The sequence below is a fragment of the Scardinius erythrophthalmus genome (genome assembly GCF_964197995.2).
Source record: "Scardinius erythrophthalmus genome assembly, chromosome: 7".
NCBI classification, from domain to species: Eukaryota; Metazoa; Chordata; class Actinopteri; order Cypriniformes; family Leuciscidae; genus Scardinius; species Scardinius erythrophthalmus.
The window spans coordinates 43842460-43861007 of NC_138227.1; the positions used below are offsets into that span (position 1 = coordinate 43842460).

Sequence of the window (18548 nt, forward strand, 5' to 3'; positions counted from 1 at the left end):
ATTTTACAGTGTTTTTTTGCAGCTGTAGCAGCCATTGACCGGTTTTGTAATAATTTTTTACAGTGTAGGTAAGGCTCAGGTGTGGCTCAGTTTTGGGATTTCTGGTTTACCTACGGCTGATAATTGGTACCAACACTAAAACCTATTCAGGCCCAGTGCAGGAGCATTTAAGGGTTAATAATTGGCTGAGACTCTGGCGACTTATGACCCATGTGTGGCCCTTGTCTTTAATCCAGATCTGACTCACCGAAATTGATTACTTTATAGAATTTACCAGAATTGCATTAAAATGTTAATGTTTAATCACTCCTCAAATACACGTTACAAAGGTTCATATTGGTATTTCACCCAAAGCGGAGAGTTAAAAGAAGCCAGCACTGATCATGTCAGCTATGCACTACACTACTACATGTATCATTACTTTTTTCTTGTACATCTCTGTATCTGAAGGTAAGTCCCCAATTATGACAAAGTTTGAGAATGATAATGTGTTCATCCGTGTTAGAAATATGAAGAAGGTCTGTAGCTGAAACTTCTGTTTTTTTTTTTTTTTTGTTTGTTTTTTTTATCATTATGTGGCTGTTATTATGCATTACATTTTTTCTCAGTCGCTTTGGTAAATATTTTGAATCACCCTTAAGATTTGCAAACCAGTAAGTGCATTTCTCAAAACAATTGACCCTGTTTGAATCCTTGTTCTTTCACGGTCAGAATTTGTAACCCTCTGTCTATATACGCTTGCCAAGATAAGCTTCATGAGAAGCACTCTAAGATATTTTAGATAACTAGTTAAACCATTTTGCATTTAATGACTTATGCAAGGAACTAATTCCTAGATGTTTTGAGGTTTAAGACTATTCACCAGGGAACCATATACAGAGGTGGGTACATTCTAAAAAGAGATATGTTAAAAATGACACATGTTGTGTCAGTTTTAACACATGTAGTGAGTGTGCTCAGGGACAACACATGTTGTGTCAAATTTAACAATAAATTTGTAAGTCATTTTAACACACAAAAAATAAAGCGAAAGGGCCAGATGCAAAAATATTAACCGTTTAATGCATTGCACATATGCATGTGCACACAAAGTAAGTACAAGACAATATTTCAAGCTCAATGACTGGACAGACTTACTGTACTGGACATTATTCAGTTATTCACACTTCAACCCCTAATTGATAATGCTGTTTTTGACAAAAGTTCATGAAGAGATAACAGTTAACAGAGTTTTCACTTTAAATTTAATTAAAATGTAGCAACTGACAAAATATTGTATATAAATATCATGTATTTACACTGGCCTGTTTGTTTGAGAACATCGCAAACACTGCATACCATTCACAGTGATGGTGAGTGTCAGCACGCTCTTATAAAATGATGAGTTGAAAACAACACAACCTCTAAAAAGAGATGTGTTAAAAAAATGACACATGTTGTGTCAGTTTTAACACATGTAGTGTGTGTGCTCAGGGACAACACATGTTGTGTCACATTTAACACACAACCTGTGTCGATTCTTAAAGGGGTCATATAATGTCATTTTTGTACAAGCTAATATGATTCTTTAGGGTCTAAATAAAAAGTTTGTAATATACTTTCATTTTAAGATCTAATTAAGAAAACACTCATTTTACCTGGTCAAAAACAGCTCTGTTTTCAGCACGCCGTTTAAGTGCATGCGTCTTTAAATGATAATGAGCTTTGCTCACCCCGCCCCTCTGTTCTGTGCGTACACCGTTTGTAACACAATAACCATAACACATTGTTCATTATAAACGTGGGATTATTAATTATATTGATAACGTCGTACATAGAAAACATGCAGTAATGTACCTGAGTGTAAAAATAGTCGCATTCATTGTGAAGCGTGCAAGCGATTTGCAAAGATTAATATAAAGATCAATAAAACGTTACACTCACTTCTTCTTCTGGAGGTGCAGCAGGAACACGAATAGTTGGTACTGATCCTTTTTTCAGGAGCAGCTTCTTAGCAAATAACCAGCTTTTTACTGATCCTCGTTTGTAAAGCAGTCTGGTGTGTGAAATGATTCGCGCAAACATGAAAGCATTGATGTTGATCGTGGGGAATATTCCCTTCGAAAACAAACTCAGCCACTGCGTCTTCAGTGGTTCGGATTTAGGAACATCAAAATGACTGCTGTGTTCGTTATTACACCCAAGAACAGAACACCACAATCGCTTAGACCGACGCCATTCTACTCGGGTCTGTGTTGAAACGCTGCTGTCAATCAACCATTGTGGGAGGGGCGTCCGACCGTGTGACGTCACACGGTCAAACGGCTTGATTTGAAATGGGAGGAAACATATAAGAAGATTAAAAAAAAACACTGGATGGATTTTTATCATTTTATGATGGTTGTGTACAGGCACTGCCAACACACATTTCAGTACAATAAACTTGTAAAAGTGCATGTACCATTATATGACCCCTTTAACACATCTGTGTTTATAAGGACTACACATTTTGTATTACCTTTAACACAGCTAATGTTTTATTCCTCTTACACAGAAGTGTGTTGAAACCTTTTACACACTAAAGTGTTATAGTTACACAACTTGTGTCAGATATGTGTCACATGTGACTGTAGTTGGTGTGTATTTGCCAGAGTTACTTCCTGTGTTTTTACAACTGAGTGTTTGGATGAAAACTGAAACGTATTGTTAAAGGAGCTATATGTAAGAAATGTATTTCAATTAATCATAAAATGGCCCTGATATGTCAGTAGACATTAAGAAATCATGTTCATTTCAAATACTTATATCACTGACAACAGTAGTCCGGCCAGAATATTGTCATTTAAAAGTGATAGTTGCAGCCCTCAACTGATGTTGATGTTGTCATGTTGTGTTTTGGCCTGATGCTCCACCCTCCACCTATCTACCAATCACGAAGTCAGTTGTGTTTCGGCATCTGGGTTGCCAGATCTGCTCTAGATACCACAGCTGCAGCTACAAACGTGTCAGCCTACGTTCCTGCTGGATCCTGCAGCTTATCTGGCAACCTTGAGTCAGGGGGGAGGGGGAGGGGATACACCGCTCTACAGTAATTTGAAAGTGATTGCAGTACCAGTTTTGGCCACAATCTTACATACAGTTTCTTTAACTTGTTTTTATGTAGTCCAGTGACGTTTAATAAAGAGTTTGTTTGAACATTTGGTGGTTTAGACATCATGAATCTACATAGACAATCTCTTATCGAGAATTAACTGAGTTTTAGATGTTGATGTTTCATTGAATGTTTTATTTGAAGTCACCAGAATCGTGATCAATGGCTCCTTTATTTGAGCTCTTGACCCTTTACTCTTCTTTTAGTTTTTCTCTGGCTGCTTTAACTGTATTTTAATAAAATACATTTGTTATGGTGAGAGAAAATATGATCAGATGTTTCTTGATGTCATAATCAGCAAGTGCTGATCTGATCAAGTTTATGAGTATATGGATGGTGCGCACTTTATTTATTTATGTGCTGTTAGTTATAACAATCTTGTGACACTACATCATGCTATCCAACAGTGCAGAATAAAAAAAATGTTTTCTGAAAATTTTAATCTGCAGCAGAAACTAGTCAAACACAGACCTCAAGAATCAGCGTATGAATCTCAACAATGGTGACAAACGAAAAGCTCAAGGATGAGATTTGTACTATGGTGGCACCCAGCATGCATTGCGGCATGAAGCTTTTCGTTTGTCACCATTGTTGAGATTCATGTGCTGATTCTTGATGTCTTTTTGATACCATAGTCTGTAAGGTTCTGTACAAACTGTGTATTTAAAATTTTATTTTAAGTTAATTGCAATATGCTAATCTTTTTAAAAATCATCTTTTATATATTACACTCATATTTCAAATATTAAACTCTTGCTGAGCTTAACACTCTTACATGTCCATGATGATAATATTATCATCTGAGCATATTTTTCTCATGACTATTTCTGCTGTTTCATATGTGTTAAAATAAATACACATTTACAGCAATCAGAGAAAACTAATGTTAAAGAGTCAAGGGTCAAGAGCCCAAATAAAGCTGACACTAATCACGATTCTGGTGAAACATTCAATGAATCGTCAACACCAAAACCTATTAATTCTCAATAAGAGCTTCTGTAGACATCTGACAGAAATAAAGTTAATCTGGTTATTAATAACAAGTGAAAGCAGCATTTGAAAAATACATTGAAAAAGAGGCGTGATGTGATTGGCTGCAAAAAAAACAAAAAAAAACACCCGTTAATCTTTAAGTTTTCATGAATTAAGAGTTAATTTATTTATCTGAATGTATTGCTTTATTTATTTTAGAGTATTTTATGGGATACCATATAAAATATACCTATATATTTTTTTCATAAACACAAACGGCCCTCCACCCATGTCTATTCTATCCAGAGTTACATTTTAACACACAATGTGTGCTAAAATCTACACGTGTCAAAATGCTATCTACACAGTCACATGTTGTTTTCTGACATCTCTTTTTGCAGTGTAGAGTATCCAAAAACTGTAATTATTAATAGTTAGTTGAGTAAGTGTAAAAAAAAAGTATCCAATGAAAAAACTACTCAAGTAGCTAGTTTACTAATATATATATATATATATATATATATATATATATATATATATATATATATATATATATATATATATATATATATATATATATATATGTGACCTTTGGTTTTCTTATTCGACCCGGTTTGTCCCACCCTTCATTAGCACACACACACACTGGAAATGTAGTTGACAGCCGACTTTATTCTCCTGCACACAGAGCAGTGAAAGAGAGAAGATGATGAATCGTAAAGTTGTATAAAGCTCCACAGCAGTTCTCTTTAGCTCTGCTGCTCTCAATATCACAGTATAGTGTACTTAACAAAACCGTAAACAAAAATAAAATAAATCTGAAGTGTAATAATCTCTCTAGGAAAATTACAGACTTTGTAAACAATTCAATACTGTCTTTTCTTTCTCAAACTTTGGTTTGTGATCGTATATAACTGATTACACAGCTTACATCATCCATTTTATGTTACTCTTAAATGTATGAAATTAATGGAAATAACATCTAGTATTTTTAGTAAAACCATGAATTAAGTACTTTATAAAACACAGTTCGTACCAAAAATTTCTTAACAATACAGAAAATACAACTTCATGAACAGAGTTAATTCTTAAACACTATATGATAAAAACATTTACCTGCACACAGAGCAGTGAAAGAGAGAAGATGGTGAATCGTAAAGTTGTATAAAGCTCCACCTATTCGAAATACATTTCACCGTTAGAAAGCACATGGAAAATGACGCAGTTAGAAAGATCGTTGAGTGCATCCAAACTGATATAAAACGATCAAAATACTCATAAATATAAACAGATAACACTCTCTACAAAGCAATCAGTGTCTATTGTGAGCAATCCTTGCATACAGTGTCAGACATCTTATATGAAATTACATATTTTTTACTTTTAGTGTGGAGCAAACACAGAACCAACTCACCCACAGCAGTTCTCTTTAGCTCTGCTGCAGATTACTCGAACACAGTGTCCTATAGCGCCACCGATGCAGCCAATAGGAAACGCAATCCCATTATTGCAGGATTTACTTAAAGGGACCTCAACTTACAATATTTATCTCGTTACATACACCCCCCTTAAATCCTGCTTAATGGGGACACACAATAAGAAGAAAAACCAACAGCAAATAAAGGGAAAGAGAGAGAAAAAAAAACGGGGTATTGAACTCCCACTTCATGTTTTCAATCAATAAAGAAGAGAAGAAAATGTACATGGAGTATGATTAACTGTCAATCAATTGATTCTCCCATAAGGAGTACGTAAAGACAAGGAAGGCGCCTACTCCCGATCTTACAGTAGACTAAAGAGATGCCTGTTACACCTCAAAATTTCATTATATACTAACTCCCATTTTGATTTCAAATCTCTGTATCAATATGTTCTCTTTATGTTCTCAACTATGCATGAAATCAAATGTCACTGTTTATGTGAAAATGCTTTTAACTAAATAAACAAAAGAACTCACTGTAGAGTCTGAACTTTCTATGTGTTGTTTGTTCATTTCATAAATCAGTCTTTTAGGAGGCTTAATGACTCTGCCAAGTCTTGTTTGAGTTACTACGGCATCAACATGTCTTGGCTGTGTGCACACCACAGGTTCCTTTGCAGCCTCATGCTCAAACTGTCCTCCTTGAGTCGAATCAGTGTCTTGACCATCCACTTCAGGTAAATTTATATCACTTGTTACATTTTCATCACTTCTTTCGACATCACTTTGCACTTTGACTTCACTCCTTTCATTCGGGTTCCCAGTGTCAACACTCACGGAGTCCAAGATTTCCGACACACAATCTGACACATCAGGTAAGCCTGTTCGGTTGGTATGACCATCTTCCTCAACAAATTCATCAGGATTACTCAATACCCAATTTGCAGTTCTGTTATCATGGTCAACATCTCCTTGAGCAATTTCATCATCATGCTGAACTTCGTCTCCTTGAGCCAGGTAATCATTCACGTCATTGCACCTTTGATCCTGCTCCTGAGGTTCATCAATCGGTAGGAAGTTCACAGGTAACAAAAGATTTCTATGGACTACCCTCACTTTGTCTGAGTTGATTGACCGGATCCTGTAAACATTGATGTCAGGGTAGACAATCATGACTTCATAAGGAGATGACTCCCATTTGTCAGAAACTTTTCTTCTCCCTTTTTCACCTCTGTTCGCAACCAGCACTCGATCACCAACAGCCAGTGGACATCCTTTCACCTTTCTGTTGTAAAGTCTGCCATGTCGTTCCTGTTCTTTCAAGGCGTGTACCTGTGCTATACGTGCTGCTTCACGCAAGTCATTCTTCAACTTAGACACAAAATCCTTTACAACCACCACATCCTCATTTAAAAGCACATTCTGAAACAGAACGTCAATTGGGAGACGAGGAACTCTGCCAAACATAAGAAAGAATGGTGCAAAACCTGTCGTCTCATGTTCTGTGCAGTTGTAACAGAAGGTAAGTTGCTGTAGCATCTGTGGCCATTTTGATTTTGCTTTAGGAGGCAATGTTCTGATCATGCTTCCAAGAGTCCTATTGAACCTCTCAGCAATACCATTACCCATGGGGTGGTATGGTGTTGTGTGTGACTTGTCAACACCCGCCATGGTCAATAGTTCCCTGATAAGCTTGCTTTCGAAATTAGCCCCCTGGTCAGAGTGAATTCTCTTGGGGAATCCATAAACTAGAAAGAAGTCATTCCAGAGTCTTTTTGCAACTTGTTTGGCTGACTGATTCTGGCATGGAAAAGCATGGGCCATTTTTGTAAAATGATCTGTCACAATCAGCACGTCCACAGACTTGACTTCTCTGAGCTCTGCAGACCAAAAGTCGATGCAGACCAGCTCCAGTGGCTCTGATGTTCGGATACTTTCTAACGGAGCACAGGCATTGGGTTCTGAGGTTTTACCAACCACACAGCGGCAGCAATTCTTCACATAATCATCAACATCTTTTCTCATTCCAATCCAGAAAAATCGTTGTCTCGCTAGTGACAGTGTTCTACTACGTCCTTGATGTCCTGTTGCATCATGGATTCCATGGAGAACTTGTGCTTTTAAGGAAGCAGGCACAACAAACAGGTACAGTTTCTTGTTCAGCTTCGGATCTCTTTTCACCTTGTACAGTACACCATTGCAGATGACAAGTTTATCGTGGTGCTTCAACAATCTACGCACACTTTTTGATTCTCTTGCTTGTTCTTTCTTAGATGGTTTCCGACATCTTTCAATATAGTACCGAATCCGACACAAGGTGCTGTCCTGCTCCTGCTCATTAACAATGTTGCTGTGCTGTAGCGGAGGGCTTAACTGTTGCGGTTGTGAGATGACTGGTACAGTCCCCATGACTTCACTCAAGCCGCCAGTAGAATGAGCTGCCAACACCGCAGAAACTTCCTGGCTCCCGGAAGAACCTGAAGGCAACAGTCCATCACTGTTTGGGTCACAAGAAGCTTTGTCACCCTTAAGCACCACCTGATGATTGCTTGTGCACTTGAAAGCATTTTGGACCGAATTGTCAACAACACCACTGACATCCTTCAAGAGAGACAGGTATGGTTCAGTGATAAGGCGATGTCCTATACAAGACTGGACAAATGGCTCACGACTCAGAGCATCCGCAACAACATTTTTCGATCCTGGGACATACTTAAGATCAAAACTGTAAGAGGCTAGTTTTGCCACCCACCTCTGCTCACATGCATCTAACCGTGGCTTAGTCAGAATATATGTAAGAGGGTTATTATCGGTCCACGCTGTAAAGTGTCTTCCTCTTAGCCAATGGCTAAACTTCTCACAGATAGCCCACTTTAAGGCAAAGAACTCTAATCTGTGAGCTGGATAGTTCATTTGTGAGCGAGACAGAGTTCTACTTGCAAAGGCTACAGGCCTGGCAATCTCTTCACCTGGCAGAACTTGCGACAAAACAGCTCCCACTCCATCAAAAGATGCATCTACAGCCAGAATGAAATGTTGGTCAAAGTCTGGATGAGCCAATGTCACATTTCTTGTCAGTTCTAGTTTTAGGGTGCGCAAAGCTTCCTCACAATGGCCCTCATTTATCAATCTTGCGTAGAAACGGGCGTATATATTGGCGTAAGATTATGCTTACACTCTTCTCATCGCCTGATTTATGAAGCTGTGCGTACCTTTGAAATTCTGGTGTACGCAATACCTTCCCTTGATAAATGCCGCGGCTGAAATCGATCGTCATTAGAATAACACGCCCCTATATATTCAAGTCTCCGCTTCCCCCACGCCCTCATTTTACGCCATGGACACACGGAAGACGGCAAAGAAGAGAAACTTCTTTGAGAAAGAGAAAGCGAAACCAGGGAAGTGGAAAGAAACAAAATTGATTTCTAGATTTTTATTATTAATGACGCTTATTGTTATTTAGAAGAAGAATGTCGTTATTATTATTATTTGTATTATTATTATTATTTAAAATAAGAAGAATGACATTTTTATTATTTTGTCAGTCTGAATTATTTTTTTGGTCATTGAAAGCCTTTCATTACTAAACCCAGTCCGTGCACACCTGCCGGGCCTAACCCTGGCCTAACCATCGTTTCAAAGGATGGTACAACGGCGAGCGCGTCGAGTATAAACACCTCGTTCGTTTGGGGAGGTGCGCGCGCAGTCTGCGGAGACTCGCGCTGCGGAGCCAGGCGAAAGTATGTAAGGCTTGAAACGTCAGGTATGCGCACAGTCTCGCAACTTAAGGAATACATATGCCTACAATTCAAATGCTTTGGTAAATTCACACAAATTAAACATTGAAGTCCATGTTGCACAAAAATAAACACTGAAGTTTATAATTACTATGTTGTTGTTTTTTTTACAGTGGGTCATAATATATTATATCTTTTAGTTTGTCAGTGCGTTTTGTGGTGTTAGGAATTGTTTTTCTGCGCATTCCCGCACTCAAAACGTGCGTACACCACCTCCTGAGCTGGCGTAGGATTTGAGCGTGCCGTACGCCAACGTCCATATTGATAAATCTCAAAGTCACCGTGGTTTTGGGTGTACGGCAGGTGTTCGCTGGAAATGTGGTGTACGCACTTTTGATAAATGAGGGCCAATCAGTTGTCCAATCAGCTGGAGAAAGTTTGAGGTAACTAATTTTCTTTCTTGGTTTGCGTCCTTTCGTGATAGGAGTCTGTTTGACTGAACCCGATGTTAACTTGAAAAGAGGCTTAGCTTTTGCTGAACATCCTTCAATAAAATGTTGATAATATAGAACCATTCCAAGAAAGGACCTTATCTTTTTCTGACATGGTGTTTTTCCATCGGGTTCCATCAAATCAGAAGCTTGTATGTTGTTAATTGCCTCAACTTTACCAGGATCAGTCTTAATCCCTTCTTCACATACAATGTGTCCAAGGAATTTCACATATCGTCTCAAGAAAAAACATTTTTTCGGAGCCAGCTTTAGATTGTGATGTGCCAACCACAAAAGGACCATCACAAGGCGTTGAAGGGCTACTGACTCAGAAGGAGCAAACACCATCAAATCATCAAGGTAACAGAGAACACTACTGAAATTCTCATCTCCGAAAATAGACATCATCATTCTCATGAAAGTGGCTGGGCTATTAGAGAGACCCTGAGGAAGCCTATTGTACTCATGGAGACCAAATGGCGAAGAGAAAGCAGTGTACTTTTTGTGTTCTTCCTCTAAGGGGACATTATAATACCCTGAGGTAAGATCCATGGTGGAAAAGAATATGTTGCCACCCAATGCCGCCAACACATCGGACTGGTGTGGTAATGGGTAGGCATCTCTGACAGTCCTCGCATTTAACCACCTGAAGTCAGTGCAGATCCTGAGATCGCCAGTCTTCTTCCAGACTAGTACGAGAGGGGACGCATAGTCACTATGTGACTTGCGGATGATACCTTTTTCCTCCATCTCATTTAATGCTGTCCTCAGTTTAGCATATTGGCTCGGTGGTATGCGTCTGTAAGGAAAACGGAAAGGTCTGTCATCTGTGAGGTTGATTCGATGGACAACGCCTTTGGCCTCTCCACAGTCCATTTTGTCTCTTGAGAAAACGGACTCATGCTTCTCAATAAGCTGCAACAACTTGTCTTTCCAGTGGGCAGATACTTCACATGACTCCAAGTCAAGTTCACCAAGGTTCAATTCACTCAAGACACGCTTCATCTCTTCACCGGATCTAGGTGGTAAGGGTTCCTCAATACACTGTAGATTTGACTGAATCTGTTTTGGTAGCAGCAAATCTTGCACTGCAATACAAGGCGACACGTCAGCTATTTTTGCATTTCTCTTCAACACAACTCTGTGATTAGTGGGGTTGATGACTTTCAAGGGTATAGAACCATCCCCCCATAGTGGTGTTATGACCCTACCGACCAATATTTGCCTTGGTCTCGATCTAGACTCTGTTGGTTCCACGATGACAGTGCTGCCAACTGACAAGACAGAAGACTGAGGTAGCTTACCCCAAACTAGATGTTCAGATTGTGGCTCTAACGTCACACTCCTCTGCAACTTTACAGTACCGACTTTCTCAGGTATGGATTCACCTCTCCACCTCTCGGCATTTGAGAAAAGGGATAGAAACATACAGCACTCATCACTCTCATTGTTACTTGACTTAGACATGAGCCTCCAGTAACCGTCAGTTTCTCTTAATTGCATCAGGACTCTCTTTATGACGTTCGTGCCCAAAATCATCTCTTCAGTCTGTCCAGGCACAACCAAAACAGGAATTGTCATGTAGCAGCCGTACACTGTAGCATTAAGATCATAGATTGCAGTAGGGGAAACATGATGGCCACCACAACCAACAATGACAATATCTTGTGCTGACTGTCTCGTCATATCTGGGTTACTTTTCAACAATCGTTCTTCCGCAGACTCACTAAGAGTACATGCCATTGATCCACTATCAATTAAAGCTTTGAAAATGAGATCAGTCTCAACTGAAACGGATGTGTAAAACAAGCTATCAGCTTTTTGAACTCTCTGAACACTCTGAACGATGACTGTTTTGTCTGAAGTTACATTACTGAACATTTCACATAAGGACTCATAATCTCTCATCTCACCAAAACTGGATAGGGGAGCTTCACTCTCAAGATCTACGTGATCCTCCCTCACACGTAGATCACTCAGTTTGACTGCTGATTGCCCAAGGGAGCACTCTTCCTTTCCTTTGGACACCGGCTTCTGGGATGGTCAGGTGAAAAACACTGGAAACAGAGCCTGTTGTCTTTACAGTGAATAAAAGCAGAATGTGAGGTGTCCTTGCACACCAAGCATGGCGCCTCATTCAAGCCTGGTATTCTAGACATGCTGCTTCTCTTCCTGTACTCCTTTCTTGCTAGTGCTTTACCACTATTATTCATCAGAACCCGTTCCAGCATATCGATCACCTTTTCCAAAGCCATATTTTCTGACTGTTTTGACTGAAGAGAATCCTGTTTAGGGTTGGGCGATGTCCCCTAAATTGGCAGTTGACAATGTTTACAGTAAAACATCGCGATGGACGATGATATCGTCGGGGGGGGGGGGTGCTGACGATCACGAAGAGACAGGGATAGTGCACATTAAGAGACAGGGATAGTGCACATTGTAGCTACTTACATCTACTGTGTTTACGCCACGGGAATACTCGGCTTGGCATTTTGAAATATTTCTATGTTTATTTGGCCGTTCAGGCGCGCAACCGAAGACAAAGACTACTTGACCATGTTGCGCTCGGAGCGCACGCGCACCATCCTGTCAGTAGAATTCAGTTCTCTTTCGCGACTTATCGTGCTTTTAATATTTCTTTTCAATAGCACATCCTGCTCTTTTCTTTCTCATTAATGTTTTGTTATGAACTTTACATAATCGTCAACTGAAATCTGTGCGGATTATCAACGATACATTTATGACATAAAGGTCTCTGCGGCAAAAGTGAAAGTACCAGCGGCCAACGGGTGAAATGTTTCTCTTTGCACAGCAAAGCACCCGTTTCAATAAAAGGATATATTAAAGTTTATAAAGCCTACTTTTACATTTTCATTGCTGTTTTAAAATGAATTTCGCCATCACCTTAAACAAGCTGTTCTGCTTGAATCCCAGTGCAGGAGCTGTAACTTTTAGGTTACCACAGAAACGTAAGCGTTTGGTTGATTACTGTGGTGACTCGTGACACTCGCGAACAGCACTGAACACACACGTCTTCATTTTTTTTATCGTTTGTTGGTAAAGGGTGAGAGACCTTGCGAGCCACACGAGCCATAGGTTCCCAACCACTGGTGTACACACGAAAACGAACTGCCGTGAGACTGGGCTGGTCTGACAGGGTGGGGGGCGTGGCATCACGATAGTGGCTCTCCATCGTGATGTCGGTCAGCCATCACGATGGACGATGATATCGTCCATCGGCACAACCCTAATCCTGTTCATCTTTTACCGTGCATGGGCCAGGACTTACACGCATCTCATTCATAGAAATTTTTCCACATTCATTCGGCCTATTTCCTTTTCCCGTGGCTCTGAGACTTTTCTCTGAATGATACTCGTTCAGGATCTCTTGCACTTCATAAGCCGTCCATTTGTCAATGGTTTTTGAACGAAATGTCAGCGCTAGATCTGAATCTGGACAATTTCTAATGAACATACGTGTAACCTCAATCAGTTGATTATCTAGAACCTTGCCTTGCTGTTTTAAACACTCAGCCGTAATGTCAGCAGTATGGTTCAGGCGCAACCAGTAATCAAAGGGATCCTCCTGAGGATCTGGAAGAGTTGTATAGAAATCTTGCAGTGGGATAGGAGAATACTGTTGGCAACTGAAATGCTTCCGTAAAATGGTGTAGATTGCATCAGGATCTGTTCTGATATTCAATCCGCTAGACAGCATACCCACTTTAACAACATCTTTGGCTTTGCCTCTCAGGTGGATTAAAATTTCTTCACCCTGCTCTTCAGTAGGCAGAAATCCCTTTCTTATGAAGTTTTTCATGAGCTCCACCCACTCATCAAGTGTAACAGTGTCTGATGCGTTGCCTCTGAAAATTGGAGGATCTTTAACTTCCCTCTGACGCACTACTTGAATCTGCGATGCACTTGACGTGGAACTCTGCTCAGGCATGTATCTACTATGGTGGCTATTTTGAGTATGCTTAGGTGTAACTTCTGACTGTGCAAATTCAAACGTTCAAGGATACTGTCCGCCAATTGTAGGCCTACTTGCTGCACTATGATACCCATCTGACTCATCATGTCACTGGTAAGGACTGGAGTTGATGTGCTAATTGGCTGCGTCGTTTCAGAACTGCTGCCATTTACACTAATAGGGTTCTCATTACCATTTGGAGCGGGACTCACATTAGCTTCTAACCCCATACCATCGCTAATGTTTGGGAAGGGAATTGGTGTTGTTAATAAACCTCTCCCTCGACCAACACTAACTGGAGTGCCCATGTAGCGAGATTCAGTTAACCTTGCGTTCTCCATAATCAATTAGAGCATAAAAGTAAGAAAAGAACGGTAAAAAAAATGCAAAATATATTCTATAATAGCAAATATTCCTGAACTCAATAATAAAATAAAATCACTTCAAAGTGTCTATTCAAAAGTCTCTTTTCATTTTTTTTCTTTGTCCCATGATAACTTTAAAGCTTAGCTGAAAGTCCTGTGTAGAGAAGAATGAAGACAAGCCCGCCGGTCCGATGTTTAGATGATCTTCGACCACCTTGACTGAAGTCCTGAGTCACGGCACCAATGTGACCTTTGGTTTTCTTATTCGACCCGGTTTGTCCCACCCTTCATTAGCACACACACACACTGGAAATGTAGTTGACAGCCGACTTTATTCTCCTGCACACAGAGCAGTGAAAGAGAGAAGATGGTGAATCGTAAAGTTGTATAAAGCTCCACAGCAGTTCTCTTTAGCTCTGCTGCTCTCAATATCACAGTATAGTGTACTTAACAAAACCGTAAACAAAAATAAAATAAATCTGAAGTGTAATAATCTCTCTAGGAAAATTACAGACTTTGTAAACAATTCAATACTGTCTTTTCTTTCTCAAACTTTGGTTTGTGATCGTATATAACTGATTACACAGCTTACATCATCCATTTTATGTTACTCTTAAATGTATGAAATTAATGGAAATAACATCTAGTATTTTTAGTAAAACCATGAATTAAGTACTTTATAAAACACAGTTCGTACCAAAAATTTCTTAACAATACAGAAAATACAACTTCATGAACAGAGTTAATTCTTAAACACTATATGATAAAAACATTTACCTGCACACAGAGCAGTGAAAGAGAGAAGATGGTGAATCGTAAAGTTGTATAAAGCTCCACCTATTCGAAATACATTTCACCGTTAGAAAGCACATGGAAAATGACGCAGTTAGAAAGATCGTTGAGTGCATTCAAACTGATATAAAACGATCAAAATACTCATAAATATAAACAGATAACACTCTCTACAAAGCAATCAGTGTCTATTGTGAGCAATCCTTGCATACAGTGTCAGACATCTTATATGAAATTACATATTTTTTACTTTTAGTGTGGAGCAAACACAGAACCAACTCACCCACAGCAGTTCTCTTTAGCTCTGCTGCAGATTACTCGAACACAGTGTCCTATAGCGCCACCGATGCAGCCAATAGGAAACGCAATCCCATTATTGCAGGATTTACTTAAAGGGACCTCAACTTACAATATTTATCTCGTTACATATATATATATATATATATACAGTTGTGTTCAAAATAATAGCAGTGTGTTTAAAAAAGTGAGTAAAGCTCAAAATCCTAATAATAACTTTTATTTCAATACACAAAAATGCATTGGGAACACTGCACATTCTATTCAAGATCAAAACATGAGGAAAAATGTATCAAATTTGTTATTACTTTATAGAAAGTGAAGAAAAGGGAATATTAGGCTGTTCAAAAAAATAGCAGTGTCTGCATTTTTCTTTACAAAGTCAAACATTTACTGTATAAACTGAAAAATGCTTGAAGATTTAGATTTCTTGTGAATCACTGAACTTATATTTAGTTGTATAACCACGGTTTCTTAGAACTGCTTCACATCTGTGTTGCATGGAGTCGACCAACTTCTGGCACCTGTGAACTGGTATTCCAGCCCAGGACGATCGCACTACAGACCACAGATCCTCTGCATTTCTTGGTTTTGCCTCAAAAACAGCATTTTTGATGTCGCCCCACAGGTTTTCTATTGGATTAAGGTCCGGGGATTGGGCTGGCCACTCCATAATGTTAATTTTGTTGGTCTGGAACCAAGATGCTGCTCGCTTACTGGTGTGTTTTGGGTCGTTGTCTTGTTGAAACACCCATTTCAAGGGCATTTCCTCTTCGGCATAAGGCAACATGACCTCTTTAAGTATTTTGATGTACTCAAACTGATCCATGATCCGTGGTGTACGATAAATAGGCCCAACACCATGGTATGAGAAACATCCCCATATCATGATGCTTGTGCCACCATGCTTCAGTCTTCACAGTGTACTGTGGCTTGAATTCAGTGTTTGGGGGTCTTCTGACAAACTGTCTGCGGCCCCTAGACCCAATTGTATCCTCTTTAGCACATGTCGTTTTTTCAACAATGGGACTTTGCGGGGGATTCTTGCCGAATAGCTTGGCTTCACATAGGCGTCTTCTAATTGTTGCAGTACTCACGGGTAACTTTAGATTTTCTTTGATCACCCTGGAGCTGATCATTGGCTGAGTCTTTGCCATTTTGGCTATTCTTCGATCCATTCGAATGGTACTTTTCCATTTTCTTTCACGTCTTTCTGGTTTTGGTTGCCATTTTAAAGCATTTGATATCATTTTAGCTGAGCAGCCTATCATTTTCTGCACTTCTTTATAAGTTTTCCCCTCTCCAATCAACTTTTTAATCAAAGTACGCTGTTCTTCTGAACAATGTTTGGAACGGCCCATTTTATTCAGATCTTCAGAGAGAAATGCACTATAACCACCAAGTACAGTCCAGTACTGCCTTCATCTTTAAATAAGGGCCACCTATTGACACTAGTTTTTTTCACAGAATGATTAACCTCACTAATTGAACTCCACACTGCTATTATTTTGAACACACCCCTTTTAATTAATGATTAAATTATACAGAATTAGCAGCATGCCATGTAGAAATATAATTTCTACCAAAAACAGTGATTGATCTGGTTAGTGATGTTGGACTGCTATTATTTTGAACACAACTGTATATATACAGTGAGGAAAATAAGTATTTGAACACCCTGCTATTTTGCAAGTTCTCCCACTTGGAAATCATGGAGGGGTCTGAAATTGTCATCGTAGGTGCATGTCCACTGTGAGAGACATAATCTAAAAAAAAAATCCAGAAATCACAATATATGATTTTTTAACTATTTATTTGTATGATACAGCTGCAAATACGTATTTGAACACCTGTCTATCAGCTAGAATTCTGACCCTCAAAGACCTGTTAGTCTGCCTTTAAAATGTCCACCTCCACTCCATTTATTATCCTAAATTAGATGCACCTGTTTGAGGTCGTTAGCTGCATAAAGACACCTGTCCACCCCATACAATCAGTAAGAATCCAACTACTAACATGGCCAAGACCAAAGAGCTGTCCAAAGACACTAGAGACAAAATTGTACACCTCCACAAGGCTGGAAAGGACTACGGGGAAATTGCCAAGCAGCTTGGTGAAAAAAGGTCCACTGTTGGAGCAATCATTAGAAAATGGAAGAAGCTAAACATGACTGTCAATCTCTCTTGGACTGGAGCTCCATGCAAGATCTCACCTCGTGGGGTCTCAATGATCCTAAGAAAGGTGAGAAATCAGCCCAGAACTACACGGGAGGAGCTGGTCAATGACCTGAAAAGAGCTGGGACCACCGTTTCCAAGGTTACTGTTGGTAATACACTAAGACGTCATGGTTTGAAATCATGCATGGCACGGAAGGTTCCCCTGCTTAAACCAGCACATGTCAAGGCCCGTCTTAAGTTTGCCAATGACCATTTGGATGATCCAGAGGAGTCATGGGAGAAAGTCATGTGGTCAGATGAAACCAAAATAGAACTTTTTGGTCATAATTCCACTAAACGTGTTTGGAGGAAGAAGAATGATGAGTATGGTACCCAAGAACACCATCCCTACTGTGAAGCATGGGGGTGGTAGCATCATGCTTTGGGGGTGTTTTTCTGCACATGGGACAGGGCGACTGCACTGTATTAAGGAGAGGATGACCGGGGCCATGTATTGCGAGATTTTGGGGAATCTCCTTCCTTCAGTTAGAGCATTGAAGATGGGTTGAGGCTGGGTCTTCCAACATGACAATGACCCGAAGCACACAGCCAGGATAACCAAGGAGTGGCTCTGTAAGAAGCATATCAAGGTTCTGGCGTGGCCTAGCCAGTCTCCAGACCTAAACCCAATAGAGAATCTTTGGAGGGAGCTCAAACTCTGTGTTTCTCAGCGACAGCCCAGAAACCTGACTGATCTAGAGAAGATCTGTGTGGAGGAGTGGGCCAAAATCCCTCCTGCAGTGTGTGCAAACCTGGTGAAAAACTACAGGAAACGTTTGACCTCTGTAATTGCAAACAAAGGCTACTGTACCAAATATTAACATTGATTTTCTCAGGTGTTCAAATACTTATTTGCAGCTATATCATACAAATAAATAGTAAAAAAATCATACATTGTGATTTCTGGATTTTTTTTTTTGATTATGTCTCTCACAGTGGACATGCACTTACGATGACAATTTCAGACCCCTCCATGATTTCCAAGAAGGAGAACTTGCAAAATAGCAGGGTGTTCATATACTTACTTTTCCTCACTGTATATACACAGGGCCTAAAATTAACACATGCCAAGTGCCAAATGTGAGTAAAAATCTGCTTTGGTGAGTATATGAAATGGTGTCAGTCACCAGTTGGACATTCAAATTTTTTTTTTAA

General features: G+C 39.6%; 1 protein-coding gene across 2 annotated transcripts in view; it reads left to right on the top strand.

The window, feature by feature from the left end:
- The first annotated feature begins 346 nt into the window (after positions 1 to 346).
- The window catches only part of LOC308692999 (complement C2), a 57318-nt gene continuing 39116 nt past the window's right edge, over positions 347 to 18548 (top strand). For both annotated transcript variants that reach the window (XM_081369681.1, XM_081369682.1), the window contains exon 1: positions 347 to 450. In XM_081369681.1, coding sequence (XP_081225807.1) covers positions 384 to 450 — 67 coding nt within the window. In that variant the 5' untranslated portion in view covers positions 347 to 383. The remainder of the gene's footprint in view (positions 451 to 18548) is intronic.